At 34.4% G+C, this 16,304-nt stretch overlaps 1 protein-coding gene across 4 annotated transcripts in view; it reads right to left on the bottom strand.

Moving 5' to 3' along the window:
• Positions 1 to 3,912: 3,912 nt before the first annotated feature.
• The window catches only part of LOC112044775 (phosphoinositide 3-kinase adapter protein 1), a 34,841-nt gene continuing 22,449 nt past the window's right edge, over positions 3,913 to 16,304 (bottom strand). For all 4 annotated transcript variants that reach the window (XM_024080741.2, XM_024080733.2, XM_052883652.1 and 1 more), the window contains 12 exons: positions 10,672 to 10,789; positions 9,684 to 9,910; positions 9,403 to 9,569; positions 8,765 to 8,909; positions 8,525 to 8,676; positions 7,995 to 8,127; positions 7,147 to 7,337; positions 5,738 to 6,581; positions 5,586 to 5,654; positions 5,408 to 5,505; positions 5,130 to 5,266; positions 3,913 to 5,016 (listed from right to left, as the gene is read on the bottom strand). In XM_024080741.2, the coding sequence (XP_023936509.2) occupies positions 4,827 to 5,016; positions 5,130 to 5,266; positions 5,408 to 5,505; positions 5,586 to 5,654; positions 5,738 to 6,581; positions 7,147 to 7,337; positions 7,995 to 8,127; positions 8,525 to 8,676; positions 8,765 to 8,909; positions 9,403 to 9,569; positions 9,684 to 9,910; positions 10,672 to 10,789 (2,471 nt within the window). In that variant the 3' untranslated portion in view covers positions 3,913 to 4,826. The remainder of the gene's footprint in view (positions 5,017 to 5,129; positions 5,267 to 5,407; positions 5,506 to 5,585; positions 5,655 to 5,737; positions 6,582 to 7,146; positions 7,338 to 7,994; positions 8,128 to 8,524; positions 8,677 to 8,764; positions 8,910 to 9,402; positions 9,570 to 9,683; positions 9,911 to 10,671; positions 10,790 to 16,304) is intronic.

Raw genomic sequence — 16,304 nt, 5'->3', positions numbered from 1 at the left:
TCTTACAAAGTAGGATGTTTATAGGAAAAAGAAAGAATTATTTAAAAAAAGAAAGTCCATGAGTTATCAATTATGTATTTTAAATCAGTATTTCTAATCTACATGATAGTTTATAAAAACTATGTTAGTGTATAGACATGGCAAGTACATTTAATGTATATAGAGTGACAATAGTGTAATAATAATATAGTATTGATATTCTATTTTCGGAAGAGGGTATTGCTTTGGGTCTGTTGGCAGGCGTTGGACAGTCATTATATTTTCTATGGAGTATCATGCGAAATCATATCCCCAATAGGGATGATGACAGTTTTTTAAATTATATATAAATTAAGAGTATGCTAATAGTAAAGCAATTTTGTAAAATTAACAGGGTATCTGCGATCATTACTTTCGGAGCTACAGGGATTTAAAGGGTCAGATTTACGATACTGCCGAAAATGGATCCCTGAAAAACGCCCCATACAAAATGGTACGAACTAATGAATCGTAGGTATTATTTGTGCGTTTATGTTTATAGTTCATATAATAAAAAATGTCACATTTAATGTAAGGAAGCTAAAAATGTATGAATTTTCATCTAATTACGATAAAAGATTTTTAATAGATTTTGAAATTTTATAAATCAGTTATTATTTCATTATTGCTTCTTATGTATAAATCAGTTAACATTGACCTTATTTACCCGAATGTATCATAAAAATCAATATATTCAAACCTAGTCATCATCCCCATTGGGCGTTGCCACTTAATTTCGTTCGGGTCAACCTTTTGCTAGAAACCTTTGTTGATATTATCTTTATTGAGTTTCTCAAAGTGTTGGGCGCACTAGTGACGGGTGATAGGCTCGTTGATACTTTTTTTGAATCGTCTTAAATAGGTCATTATCGTTCTACAAGATTGAAAAGAAAATTCATATTTTTTTGAGACGTGAATACATAAAAATTTCAGTTTTTAAATATGTTTTTGTCAATACATCTAGTAGAACGATAATGAACTATTTGAGACAATTTAAAAAATAAGTGTCAACTAGCGTATTTATGTGGATACAGACTCTGGTCCAGGTGACGGTAACGGGGGATCGTACGCTAGAGATGGTGAATCCAGCCCTGTAAGCTTAGTGGTATTAAAACTTAAGAGTAATTCGACACATTGAAACAGAGTGTTTGTGAACTCAAAATATATCGCTCAGTGGGCTAACTACGTGAGTGTACCAACCAGATGCACGATCTAGAGCCATTATAAATTATTATATCACAAAAAATATTTGAAAAATCAAAATACATTAGTTCTTCCTACCTATTTAGAGTATCTTGATTTTTTCTTATCTTACCTTTTATAATTCTATCAAATTATCTTATGCAAAGGTAGATTATAATCATTTTGCTGGGATGATTGATGATGATTTCGCATGAATTAAAGAAGTGCTTTGAACAGCACTAGCTTAGAGCACGATACCAATGATACATGTTATTGCGAGTGATATTATTACACTCGGTATACGATCAGTCCATTGTGACGCGCACGCCCATCTGTTAAAGCACAATATTATAGTCTGGCAGGTTCGTTGATAACACTCCCGTGATATGCGGGCGACAGGGGGAAAGACTGCGCGAGCGTGCATCAGTCGTTGGCTTGTCATTCATCGGTACACGCCCCCCGGCCCGCGCGCAACATTGGGAATGTTGCGAACGAGGTTGCCAAGTTATAGGTTTCGCAAGCACAAGTGCTTTAAAAAATGTTTTTCATTATTATTATTATTATTGATAGCATAAATAAATTACATCGAAATAGGTTACTAAACGTACCTAAGTTATTGGTACAATACGGTGCGTTATGTTATGCCAAAGACTATTTTTATATAAAGCATACTGAAAAATTTGTTGCTTTACTGTGAATCACATTTATTTAGTCTCAGTATAATTTTTGTCATTGTGATATTTTGACACTATCACCTACTGTCGATGTGCGATGCAGACACTGCTTTTGTCATTGCGCCGCCAAAAAATACATTTTTAACTACAAAAGCCAGCCGCGCATTTTCTTCTCGACTGAAACATATATGTTACTGTGTAAAAAATCATGAGCCTGGCATTTGATTGACTACACAGCAAAATGAGAGGTCAATCGTTTTAAGAATTATCAGAAGCCAGCCGCGCATTTTATTTTCGACTGTAACATTATATGTCACTGTCAAAAAATCATGAGCCTGGCAATTGCTTGACTACATGGCAAAACGAGAGGTCAGTCGTATGAAAAACTATCAAAAGCCAGCCGCGCATTTTCTTTTTGACTGTAACATTATATGTCACTGTGTCAAATAACGACGAGTCTGGCAATTGCTTGACTACACAGTAAAACGAGAGGTCAATCGTATGAGAAACTATCAAAAGCCAGCCGCGCATTTTCTTTTCGACTGTAACATTTTATGTCACTGTGTCAAAAAACGATGAGTCTGGCAATTGCTTGACTATACAGTAAAACGAAAGGTCAATCGTATGAGAAACTATCAAAAGCCAGCCGCGCATTTAGTTTTCGACTGTAACATTTTAAGTCACTGTGTCAAAAAATCATGAGCCTGGCAATTGCTTGACTACACAGTGAAACGAGAGGTCAATCGTATGAGGAACTATCAAAAGCCAGCCGCGCATTTTCTTTTCGACTGTATCATTATATGTCACTGTATCAAACAATCATGAGCCTGGCAATTGCCTGACTAAACGGCAAAACGAGAAGTCAGTCGTCTGAAAAACTATCAAAAGCCAGCCGCGCATTTTCTTTTTGCTTGACTACACAGCAAAACGAGATGTTAATTGAGGGACTATTACAAGCCAGTCGCGCATTAACTTTGTTATTTAAGCACTTTTTAAAGCCGCCCTGGCTATAAATTGTAAACGTTTTTTTTTAAATACAGTTTAATTTTAACTACAAAAGCCAGCGGCGCATTTTCTTTTCGATTGAAACATATATGTCACTGTGTAAAAAATCATGAGCTGGCATTTGATTGACACGGCAAACCGAGAGGTCAATCGTATGAGGAACTATCAAAAGCCAGCCGCGCATTTAATTTTCGACTGTAACATTATATGTCACTGTCAAAAAATCATGAGCCTGGCAATTGCTTGACTACACGGCAAAATGAGAGGTCAATCGTGTGAGGAACTATCAAAAGCCAGCCGCGCATTTTCTTTTTGCTTGACTACACAGCAAAACGAGATGTTAATTGAGGGACTATTACAAGCCAGTCGCGCATTAAGTTTGTTATTTAAGCACTTTTTAAAGCCGCCCTGGCTATAAATTGTAAACGTTTTTTTTTAAATACAGTTTAATTTTAACTACAAAAGCCAGCGGCGCATTTTCTTTTCGATTGAAACATATATGTCACTGTGTAAAAAATCATGAGCTGGCATTTGATTGACACGGCAAACCGAGAGGTCAATCGTATGAGGAACTATCAAAAGCCAGCCGCGCATTTAATTTTCGACTGTAACATTATATGTCACTGTCAAAAAATCATGAGCCTGGCAATTGCTTGACTACACGGCAAAATGAGAGGTCAATCGTGTGAGGAACTATCAAAAGCCAGCTGCGCAATTTCTTTTCGACTGTAACATTATATGTCGCTGTGTCAAAAAATCATGAGCCTGGCAATTGCTTGACTACACAGCAAAACGAGAGGTCAATCTTATGAGGAACTATCAAAAGCCAAACATTATATGTCACTGTGTCAAAAAATCATGAGCCTTGACTACAAGCAAAACGAGATGTTAATTGTACGAGGGGCTATTACAAGCCAACCGCGCATTGACTTTGTTATTTAAGCACTTTTTAAAGCCGGCCTGGCTATAAATTGTTAATTTTTTATTTTTAATTACAGTATAATTTGTTACAATTTACAAAGTTTTATTTACGTCTCGATCTCATAGTTTACTGCCGCACTCGATGTAGAGGGTAGGTAATAAAGAAAAACATTTGATTTTTTACATTTTTTTTATTATATTATGTATACTGTATTGTAAATGCATTTCGGGATGTTAATATATAACAAATTCTTTCAAAATGTTGGTTTTATTTCATATATATCTATATCGTTATAGTTTTTTAAAATGTAAAAATGTATAGAACTTACAAACATATTTGCTTTTCGTAATGAAAATTAAACATTATTATTACGATATAACTTTAATAATAAACAAGTTGTGTAAAAATAAATAGAAATGCTTACAAAATTGCCTAAATGTAAAAAATATGTACAAATATTTACATAATTGTTGATTTAGAGAATGATTTTCAGTCTTCACAATTATTCGAATGTTATTTTTAATTTTGTTTGGCTTGAACCATCTCTGTATGTAACATTTTGTTACTTGGAAGTTGTATATTGTATTAATATAAAAAAAATGAATATTTTATAAGACTAGACTTCGGTAAATTATCGGTGAATCGAATTATCCAATACCGCTAACTTGTAATTAAACATGCAAACAATAACACTGCTTATCCATATTAATAGGTAGACTAAATATGGTTTGTTGTCGTCATAATATTGTCAACCATTTAATTCGTCTACGGATAATAACAATTTCAAACAAATTACGCGGAACCATTCAACAAAGGCAGTGAAACAGTTGAGAGGAAACTATGAACAATAGATTCTTTGAATTGAAACAATATTCGTTTGTTCTGTTATCTTCCACCCAATTCTGTTTGTTACTTACTATGACATAAAATTTCCTTAAAAAGTATTTTCGTGAAATTGGCACTAACTAATTAAATCCTACGTGTTTTGAAACCTTAAATTGATCTAAGCTGTGGCATTTTTTGGTCTATGTGTGCGTAGCGGAAATATTCATATACATGTGCGCACCGTCGCGATCGTCGCAGCGGCTCGCGACAGATCTGTCGCGTGGAACGAAGTTCAATCGCAGGTGTGTTGAGTTCGTGTCGGAATCGCAGTCCAATCTTTCTCTCGAGGCTGAAGCTTCTCTTTCAACTATCGTCGCCATGTGTTGAGATCTATTGAATAAAATTATATTTGTTTAAACTGTACTACTATTCTAAAACTGTTTAAGTATGCAATAGTAATAACCGAGTCATTGCAGTAGTTCTTAAGTAGTCATAATATTTACCTATTTTCGTGTTTCGGATGTCCAAATGTGGTAAATTGAGGACATCCGTTGAGGGGTCGCGGCGGCGGCGGAATCAAGTAGTCGTCAAGGCGATTGTCGCTGTCGCACGAATTCATTGTCAAAGTGCTCGCGGATATCTAAAAATAAACGAGTAGTGTGTTTGATATAATAGCTCTGTGTTCCGTTGGAATGGAAAGAAGTTTCTTCTAAATCGACACATTAAACTTAAGAGGAAAATGCACAATTCCTATTTAGACTTAAAACTCATTGGTACTTACTATGGATCTAGCTTTGTCGTCTAATTCGGATTGGACACTATTAGTTTCCCCGACACTGCCGCCGCTAACAGTACTCAACCGGCCCGATGACGAGGAACCTGATAAATAAAACACAACTCCCATAAGTATTAAGCATCGTACAATGATAAAAAGTTTGTTTAGTTAATCGCAAACTTACTGTCACTCAAACTACTGTTTGGCCTTGTGTTTCCGTTTCTTTTTTCAATCGTGTTTGTGCTATCATGATCTAAAACAAAGGGACATTGATATAAAATGGTTCTTGATATTTGATATTGACATTTGTTTTATGAAAATATTTTGTATGCTTACGTTTGTTTTTGCTCTTAGAAAACATTTTCTTCACCCTTTCGAAGGGTGTAGGCCTTTTCAGGTTATCCTTTATTTTCTGCTGGATCTTGTCATACTCATCGCGCATCTTATTCAATTGCTCCTGTTTCTCTTTGAGTGACTGCTGTGTCTCATTTCTATTTCTCCACTCCATTACCAATTTTTCGACTTCAGAAATAGTAAAAACGTTGTTTTTGAAGTCGTTAATGATTTCAGCTAATTCTTCTTGTCCCGTCGCATCTTTACCAGACTTAATGCTACCGCTATGGCGGATGTCTTTGGTATTTAAATTAACTTGACTAATATCACTTGTGGGAGTGTCAATATTAAAAGTCTTTGACTCTTCGGTGGGGGAATAAAGGAATATGTCCGCCTGATGCGGTAATAGTCTTGAACTGTTAGCGTATAAATTATTTGGGCGGAATTTTGGGCTTTCTACTTTTATATTCGAAGGTTGCACAAGATAATCGTGTTCGATAGCTTGTTGGATTCTATCAACCGCGTTGTCGAGGTGCGCATGTAATGCAAAGTCGTTTTGGTAAAATTGTTCTTTTACTTTCGGCAATTTTAAATTGGGTCTCTGTTTTTTCTCCTCTTTCTTGGCTAGAGTTTCTTCCAAATTCTGAGTGCAGGCTTCGCTGAATGGATCAGTTAAGACTTCGCTTTCCGAGTCCTTGATATGTTCAATATTTGGAGAGTCGACGGTGTCAGTAGTTTCAACTATGCAAAGTTCTTCTTGATGACTGTCATCTTCTTGGTCGTCTTCTTTGTCGTTGTCGGACATATTTTTTAAGTAGTAGTACATGTTTGAGAACTCATTTATTTTCTGTAACAAAAAGAGACCCTTATTGTACATTTATATTAATATTATTCAGACATACTTAAGCAACCTAAAAGAAGTTAAACGGTAAGTAAGAATTTACACTCTTTATACAATGTTACATTTTATAAGCACAACCAATTAGAGGTTTAATTTTAAATGTATACCTATTACCTACGCAATTAATAATTACCCCCCACAGTTAAAACTTTTATTATTTAAAATTCATACATTCAAAAAGATCATAAATGTGTCAATTCGTGTTTTAAATTGTTTGGAAATCGGTCAAAAATGGCTGAACAGATTTGATTGCCGTTTTCACTGATATTGTGGCAAGTGAAGCAACATCAAATGATTGTTTTTTTTAATTTCCTCAAATAGTATGTCTTGCCTAATATTTTGATACTCACAACAATGATGGGCAAGATTGCAGACAAAAGAGGAGTAGGAAGAAGTCCTGGCTACGTAATATAAGATACTGGCATAAAGACAGACGGAGAACTTTCCCGCCTATGAACAAGTAGAAGACCTTCAGTAACGGAGAGGCACTTTAAGAAGTCACAATACGTACAAGATGGTCGGCCAGCATGTCAGCGAGTCGGTGATGCTTGTGGTCGCGTGCCAAGTCTGCGGGCGCGCGCTGGCGTACGTTGCGAAGGGCCACGGCTGCGCCGCCACCTGGACACTCTAGCAGTTGCCAGCATACGCGCTCCAGACCGAACCGCGCCGCCCAGTGCAGCAGAGTGGGGTACTCCTCGCCGCCTGCACATATGAGAACGTTTGCCGTAAGTCAATTAATTATATTCGTTTATTTCAAATAGGTAGGCTTAGTTGAAACGTCAAGTTGGTTTGGGCCTAGTGTACAGATTGATCTGATATACAGATCTGGAACACACCTTTAGTTCTGATGACAACACAATTTAACCATCATCAACATCTATACTACCCATATTCGGCTCACGAGCACGAGTCTCCTCTCAGAATGAGAGGGGTAATAGTCCACCACGCTGGCCCAATACGGTTTGGCAGACACGTAGAAAGTTAAGAAATTCTCATACAAATTCAACGTGGCTGTCAAAAAAATGTCGGATTTCATATTGTTTAGGATTATGTATTAAGTTGTTAGATTGCACCATAATGTTAACCTTGTAATAATTAATTATTAAATGAATTAAATTTAATTCATCAGAATCAAAAATTTTACTCAATAAAACATATATAAACAAAAAATAAATAAACCTATTTTTCATTACAAGTGACTTTTTGCGCTGTCTTGGTCACTCGTAATATTAGAATAGCACGGAAATGAAGGTTATTCCGGAAGTCAAGGGCCTATTACCATAATGGTACAATGTAACGTACACTTTTCGCCCTCTTTTGTCCCTAGAGTTGTATCTAGTTTCTAGGTTAAGTACTCACTTGACATGTCCGCTTTCGGGTTGTACTGCTCTGTGGATGAGAGCAAGTTAAAGTGTGGAGGAATATTTTTCTGGAAAGCGTTCAACATCCAACTGTCTAACTGTTCTTTACTAGTTGTCTTAAATCCTAATGTCTGAAAAAAAACAAAGCATTTTAACTAATATGGTCAATAAATGAATTTGTCTGTCCTTTGATTAGATTTCTGTGATAATCTTAATTTTAGGTGATCTATTTTATTATGGCTATTTTGCTTATGTGTGTCTGTAAACTAAATGAACGCCAGCACAGGGGTAACACTTTGGTCAACTATTTAGTGATACTCGTACATGGAAGGGCGTATGTCGTCGAAACCCGTTTATCGAAAAACCGTTGCTTAGCAGGCACTCACAGAGGATAATATGTGTCTGCATTGCTGTCGCTCCTTCAGTTTTACACACAACGGCGCTTGTCTAAAGCTTCTTTGTAGGTATACCCTCTAACCAAAGCAAATAGTCAAAGAAACCTACATATGCTAAGATTGGTTTTCTTACCTGGCACATAAATTCTAAAGGATGATCGGAAGCTCTCAATAGTTGATCCAATTCCCTCAATCGACTCTCGCATTTGATTTGCCTCCTCCCCAACGACTGGCCGTTCTTGCTAACTCGCACCCAAACTAACATCGAAACTTCCAGACATGATTCTAAGACAAAAAATATAGTTATTATATAATTATTGTTATGTATAGCCTCAAAATGTTACAACAGTTGAAATAAGCATAGCTTTTGTACCTGGTATATCAAATTGCAATGTGTATGGATTCCTTTTTTTGAACGAAGGAATGTGAATGACCTCTCCTTTTTTGTCAACCATTATTTTTATACTGTCTTCTTCCCTAATTGGATCGTTGAGAAGCGCTATCACTCGACTTTGACCCTGGTGTGATAAGAAATAAATATATTAGATAAAGTTCATTATTATATTTTATACAGGAAATATTCTTAGACCAAGTTATTTTATACTATTTGTAAATACACATATAAATTATTAACCTAGTGAATGCTCTTGATATGCGCACTCTCACCTCATATAAAACTGTACAGTTCTTTTATGTTTTTTTTTTCGGGAAGCATCAGATTAAGTGAGATTGTGGATTTCATTTTAATAAATTTTGCTTACACAAGTAAGGGCCCCGTATCATTGATACGGCTGATACGGCGGTATTTACGCCCATGGACCCTATAACCAATTTATTTAGACTTTGGTTATGCAGACACATCACTAAATCTCTATTGTTGATTCTCATTCTTCACCTACAAACAAGAAATAATGTTCTTGTTCTAGCTCAAGCTCTTTGTCCGTTAGTTTAAACCCTCCATAAGATATCATACGGGTACACACAAGTAATAAAAGTTTTTGTTATTCTTACAATTTTCACTTTTTTCGGCACAATGGAGAAGCTCGTGCGGTCAGTGGCAGTGTCTTTGCAGTCTTTAGTTCGTAGAATACCAACGGCAGCGGTCAAAAACGTGTCCACGAACGATGTGTCTTTTTCTCGGACATACATCATCTGCCATTGATCTATTGAGGGATAATCTGCAACACATTTGTTTATTTTAAACCTCGAAAGCTAATGCTAAAAATCTTCATGTATGTTTTTAGATACGAAAATAATTTATAATGAGGTTTTAATAAAAATAGATGACCTACCTTCACAATTATTAGCAACAACGTGATTCTTTTCCACGCCAAGAAGCATGACTAACACTTTATCGACTTTGAATAAATTCTCAGAATTTAGGTCTTTCTTTAATTCCGTCATTTTGGTTGCGAGGCTAGGGCATAGTATCACTATTTGTAATTGAGCTTTGCAAAGTTTATCTAATTTCTCTTGGGAGTCTGCAGACATCAATTCTTCAGCAGTTATTGGTGTAACTCTGAAATAAATAATTAATTTAACAAAAATTGTAATAGTACGAGTACGTAATGATGCAATCTTCATAGTTTACACAGCAAGTATTGTACGGTTTCATTAAGCTAATTCTGAAATTTAAATGACAACGTCCGGTTTAGTTTCTGCCATGAGGAATTTAGAAACACACAGGAAATTAAAGGCAATATAAACGAAAAGTACATACTCTTGTACTTATACGACTACCATCCACTACTATCATGAACTATATGTCAGTATGAACTTTTTATCCTACTCTACCTAGGCTCAATATCAATATAATTTCACAGGCATCTTCGCTTAGTTTATTTTCATTATAGGTACCTATATAATTTAAATAATTTAAAATCAAAAGTGTACGCTTTTTTCGCAAACAGTACCTACCTAAATACTTGTATATTTACAGTTGTTGATCCAATATTCTAGAATACCAATTGATATTCCAAGCATGCAAAAAAAGAATTTATCTACAATCGATGAGAAAATAATGAATATTCGAGTATTCTAATTAGTATCTCATTTATATTCCCCATTCAACCAACAATAATTCAAATATAGCCTTAAGTTAAGAGCAACATAAATATTAATTCCGTAACTCAATTAATAAATTAACGATGTTTGCTATAACTGATTTTACGTGCCTCGTATTTTACGAGTATTAAAACCAGTAAGTTATAAGATTTCACAAAGTATGAAAAGAATTAATAAATTAGCTCGTCATTAAATAATAATAATTTTATGTATTACCTATAGTGATGTCTGGCCCGTTGAGACATGATCTTATCAAAGCTAGCCACAAGATAATCAGACCATAGCCCGCTTTCAGGGGACGCAGAACTCCACAAAATAGCTATGTCTTCCATTTCTGTAACAAGTATATCTACATATTATCCAAAATTAACTTTAACCTGTAAAAGTTAAACATAAACAGCATTTATAAAAGACACAAAATGGAATCCTAATATATTTGGATCAACCGGTGTGACTGAACTTTTCTGAAACGTTTTGTTGTATGTATGCAGTATTGCCTCGCAATTTATGTTATTCAAATTGTATAACACTGGACGAATATATTAAATTATAGGTACTAGATATAGACTTCGATAGCAGGAAGAAATTATTGTTTCTAAGAACAATATATCGGGACTACGACGTTCTCCCGGCTCCTTTATTATAGTTGACATCTTATCTAACAAGGAAGTACCTTAAATATATCAGCTTTATGACAAGAAGATTGATAGTATCATAATGGAGTATGTGTAAAGTATGATTGCTAACAGTTTGTTATAATGTACCGGATTAATTCTGAGAACTTTTTAGTTTATAAAGTTCAAAGAAGATCATAGGGAAGGAATATTTTTCAACAGAAGTGTTTCTGGAAAGGAGAATAAAGTAGCCGCTTTGTCCTGAATTACATTTATTTATAAGAATAGTTATTTTGTATGAAGATCTATATTTATTAGATTTCAAACGCTTTTAGTTTTCTTTTTTTACCAAAAAAGTTGTGGGTTTCTGTGTTTTATAATTCTCTTTATTCAGTTTCTTTTATAAATTTTTAGAAATAGCGGACGCGTGAAATTGTTTTTTTTCGGGATAAAAAGTACAGTCTACTTAGATTAGATCTACTCCAGGGTCCAATTTATCTTTAGACTAAATTTCGTCTAAATTAGTTCAATGGTTAGCCGGGAAATGATTACGGAAAAACACTTATTTTCAAATTTCTTATATATCTAAGTATGAAAGTATGGATTAATAAACATTAGTCATGGCTTTTTTCATTTTTGTCATACTTATTTTTTTAAATTGCATCCATCAATCCGAGTAAAATAAACGTTTGACGATGAGAGGAAGTTGTCAAGGGATAATCAAGGCATGAACGATGTCGTTCACTCGATATCGAGTTAGGTCGTTGGCTGGTTCGTAGTTCACGGGTCATCATAAAGCTCCACACATAACTTTTACGGGCGTACGGAGGCGCTTTGAAGTTTGAATCGAATAGAGATTCTTTCTTGTTTTCAATCAGTAGATTGTAGGTATAGTATGTACAAATCGTATTCTTTTGTTCTATTCGGTATTATGTTTGGAACTGGATTGTTGTTATTAAATTGTGATTCGCCTGTTTTTGCTTTATGTAGAGCTTTTGTTTGGAAATCTGTTGTTATTTATTTGTTAATAGCTTTTACGTACACAGTATTATTTGATTCAAAAACGTGAGGCGTAAAAGGGTGATATTACACTTTTTTGTTTAATTACATAATTGTAATGACTTTTATTATGCAGACGGAACATTAAAACTTGATTATGTTTTAGTATCTTGTAAATAGCTATAATCACTTGAAACAGTTTTTTTAATTGCAGACACACACTTAAATTTTATTTATATGTAGTATGATGATGATATGTATGTACAATTGTACATATTGAAGAATTTTACAAAATATCGGTACGGTGTATGGTATTTTATGTGGTGGTATTAATTAATGGTATAGTAGGTACCTATAAAATGTGAAGGAAAAACATCGTGATGAAACCTGCATATCAGAGAATTTTCTTAATTCTCTGCGTGTGTGAAGTCTGCCAATCTGCATTGGGCCAGCGTGGTGGACTTTTGGTTTAACCCCTCTCATTCTGAGAGGAGACTACAGCTCAACAGCGAGCCGAATATGAGTTGATAATGATGGTGATGAGTACCTATATATGGTATAAACTTAATTGCGGTGTTATCTTCATTAAATCATGTAGATCAGGTGACTGGATCAGGTAGACGTTTTGAGATGCCGATCGGTGCGGATCGGTGTTATTTATAGCAATCTCTAAGTATATGAAAACAGATATCTTTAAAAATACAATCAATGCCTTTGAAACTGCAATGCGCAGTTCAGATGATGAATCGCAAAGACATCTGCTCACTGCAGATGCACGATCCGTAACCTGACCGGCGACCGCCTCTCTTAGCCCTCGTCTTACCATTAGACCGTTTATCCTTAATGCCACTTGAAATCAATTAATACAATTTAAGACATACATTAATGCATGTAAAATTAGACTTCAAAGATTGATTATTGATTGTGATTGCGTATATTATAATCAAAGATTTATTGCTTATATTCAATTGCAGACGTATAAGTAACTAAAAACATGATTAGGTAGATTGTCTATTTCATACTTTGACAATTTGCTTGTTAATTTTCACATTTTAGGTAAAATTAAAGTATTCAGTAACTACTTCGACTTTGTCCGCTCTTACACCTCCTTATTCCGGCCCACTGGTAAAATCCGATGTTAGCAGACGTCCAATAACTATTCAAATAAAATTCAAAATTCATTTATTTCAAGTAGGCTCAGTTTACAAGCACTACTTTATACTTTGTAAAGATTCTACCACCGGTTCGGAAGGCTGGTTCTGCTGAGAAGAAACCGACAAGAAACTCAACGGTTGCTCTTTTAAAAAAAATACAATTGAAGACAACATTACAATTTCTTATAGTTTAACTATAAAATACCTCGCTGCTAAACATTATCTTTGTGAATGTGTCAATTTATTCCGATATTTCGTGATGACCTATTGCTTTTATACATTTAACTGTTAACTTTACTAGATAACTTTAAAAATACAATTAATTAGCTATACTTATAATTTGAAAAGAATTTTAATTTAGAAATATACCTACTTCTTGTTTTCCTTCATCGTCTGACTTTCTTAACCTTTCAGAAGCTAAAATCGATTAAATCTGTATATTTTACTTGGTCTGAAATGCTCGTTAGACTCAGAAACAGGCTTAAAAAAACAACTCCAAAAAAAAGGTCACTCCGCCCCAAAAACACATTTCTACCGAGAGCACAGCGAAATGAAAACACATTGGCCGTTAAAGTTTTTATTGCATCCAACACTGCATACGCATGGGCTGCTTACAAAATATGCTATGCATCGCCCGCGCCGGAAACTCATACGGATTTATACTTGCCCACCTCTGCCGCCAAATGAAGACCCAACTAAATGTAATATCCGCTTCCTAAATAGACAAACGTCTATCAGTGTGGCTTAGAATAACTATGGGCGATTAGATGCAGCGGTAACGTGAGGATATAAAAGGTTATGTAGGTATAACTGGATAGCAACGCGGTCGCGTTTATTGAAAACATTTTTATTTTCTTTATTGCATTGAGGTTAATTGCGACGGTTTTTATTTAGGCTTTTAATTGTATTGCCGGCTGCCGAGAAATGATTTACGTTCTGCTGTATAGTATGTTTAGAGCTATGTATCTACGTAATGGCGTGATGGGAAATACTGTTATGTCATGTCTTCAAAATAGTTTTTAATAAATAAACTCTGTAAGAAAGGATATTAAATCAACAATGTTATGATTGAAGGAAGAGATAATTTACAACATTTAAAAGGAAATATAGGTATGACTAATTATTATTATTGTTAATTGTCCAATTGTTATAATTATCACAATAAACGAAAAAAAATATTTAAGGAATGTGTAGGAATGTTTAATTGTAAAAGTTGCAATAAAGTAAAATAATGACAAAGAAAACTCAAAACATGGCAAACTAGAGATTTCAATGCATTTAGAATTGTTAATTTCTGGATACAGAAATATTTAGATACTATCCATTTCTTAAATACAGAGACTATAATGCAATATGCCACTCTACATTATAGTGTGGTTTGTAAATATCTTCATTGACTATTATTTCATCAATTTGAAAACAATTAATTTATATTGTTAAAGAAAATTCAAATGCGGCACGTACAGTATAAGGGATAGAAGCCATGTGAGCAAATAGACGCGCGTCTTCAGTTCAACGGCCGAAGTCTTTGATGTACCGGCTGAAATATCGCAGTTTCCTACTACAGTTTTACACTGTGTCAGTTGCCTTTTTGATCTACTGTTTTCCCTTACGTGTAATATATTGGCCCGCTGTTTATTATTGTGAAACACTTCCGATAACTGAAACCTGGATAGTTTACCTTTATGAGTGAAAACATCTGTTGCAACCAGAACTTATACTCCATCAACCATTTTAAGTGGAAATTAGAGAGGGATGTAATATTAAACGCATAATCTTTTGACATACCTACAGTAGTTGTTTAATATTCTTAGAAAATTTTCATTAGATTCTGATAACCAAACACAAATATAGGGCACGTAAGTTTTTTTTAAATGAGATAAGCATTCTCTTGAGCACGATGTTATCTGAAGGTAGATTTGGCTTAAGGTGGAACGCGCTTTTTTAAGTTACCCAAGTTGTAATCGGTGATGTTTTCATGAAACAAATGTTCAACCAACATCTGATACTCAACATCGGTCCATAAATAGTAATTTTATAAGTGCTTTAATTAACACTCTTTTAAATAATAAAACGCCGTTTCAATAGCAACATCTTCTTATCCAATTGTATTAAAAACATTAAAATTTTAATTAGTCTTAGAATTTAGTCATGATATATTGAAAATTATTAAAGTAGATATGGTTTTATTCTTTCTATCTTACTTGTACGATCTTTCTTTTACTAAGTAGCCTGGTTTATATTATAATTACCAAAACAAATAAGTGTTGTTACTTATGATATCAACGTATCTGTTATGGTTGCGTTTAGCATGAACTGTGAGCTGGCGGCTTCAGACAATGATTCATAATATCAAAATAAACGTTTCCTTCTCTATCTGTGCCTTCACTTCTTGTGCTTAATCATTCAAATGTTACACTTTCTGACATCAGAGGCCAATTAACACAGTTCAGAATCACCATTCTTTTTTATTACTCACACTTATAACTCATTTTATTGAGTAAGAAACTGGCTCAAACTTCGCACGGAAATCATCAACCTGAACGTTAATGGTCTAATTCTTCTGTAGCAGCAGCTTTAAATTAGCCAATTAACAAGTGTCATTTGCGTCTTCACTATTATTTGAAACTCTTGGATATTCCATCCTTGAATATTCTATTAGACGTCGTGTAAATTGTTAACATTCATCGTAGTAGCTAAGTACAATTGACAATTTTATTATCTTTTTTAACTTTTTAATATTCATCGATAAACTTGTGAGATCTATTAATTTGAAATGCTTCCGCTGTGTGTGTGGAATATATTCTCGATTCTGAGGTAATACAACAAAAAAAGTTTTATACGTTTCATGATTCAATGTCCCTTTTATAGATTCTTAATGTATTCGAATCAGCCTATCACGGAAGAATTTTACTGTTTTAGGTAATCTTGTAACTTAGCATGAATACAAAGTCAACAACTAGTAGCCATGTACGTATGTGCTAACACGACCATTAACTGAATACTTAAGGCCTATTATGTGGTTATTAAAACTCCTATGCCCACGCACCTGACATATCGATTAGCTACGAGGATAATTATT

The sequence above is a fragment of the Bicyclus anynana genome, chromosome 9 (assembly GCF_947172395.1).
Source record: "Bicyclus anynana chromosome 9, ilBicAnyn1.1, whole genome shotgun sequence".
Taxonomy (NCBI): domain Eukaryota; kingdom Metazoa; phylum Arthropoda; class Insecta; order Lepidoptera; family Nymphalidae; genus Bicyclus; species Bicyclus anynana.
The sequence above is the reverse complement of the archived record's forward strand: the minus strand, read 5'-3'. Positions and strand labels throughout refer to the sequence as shown.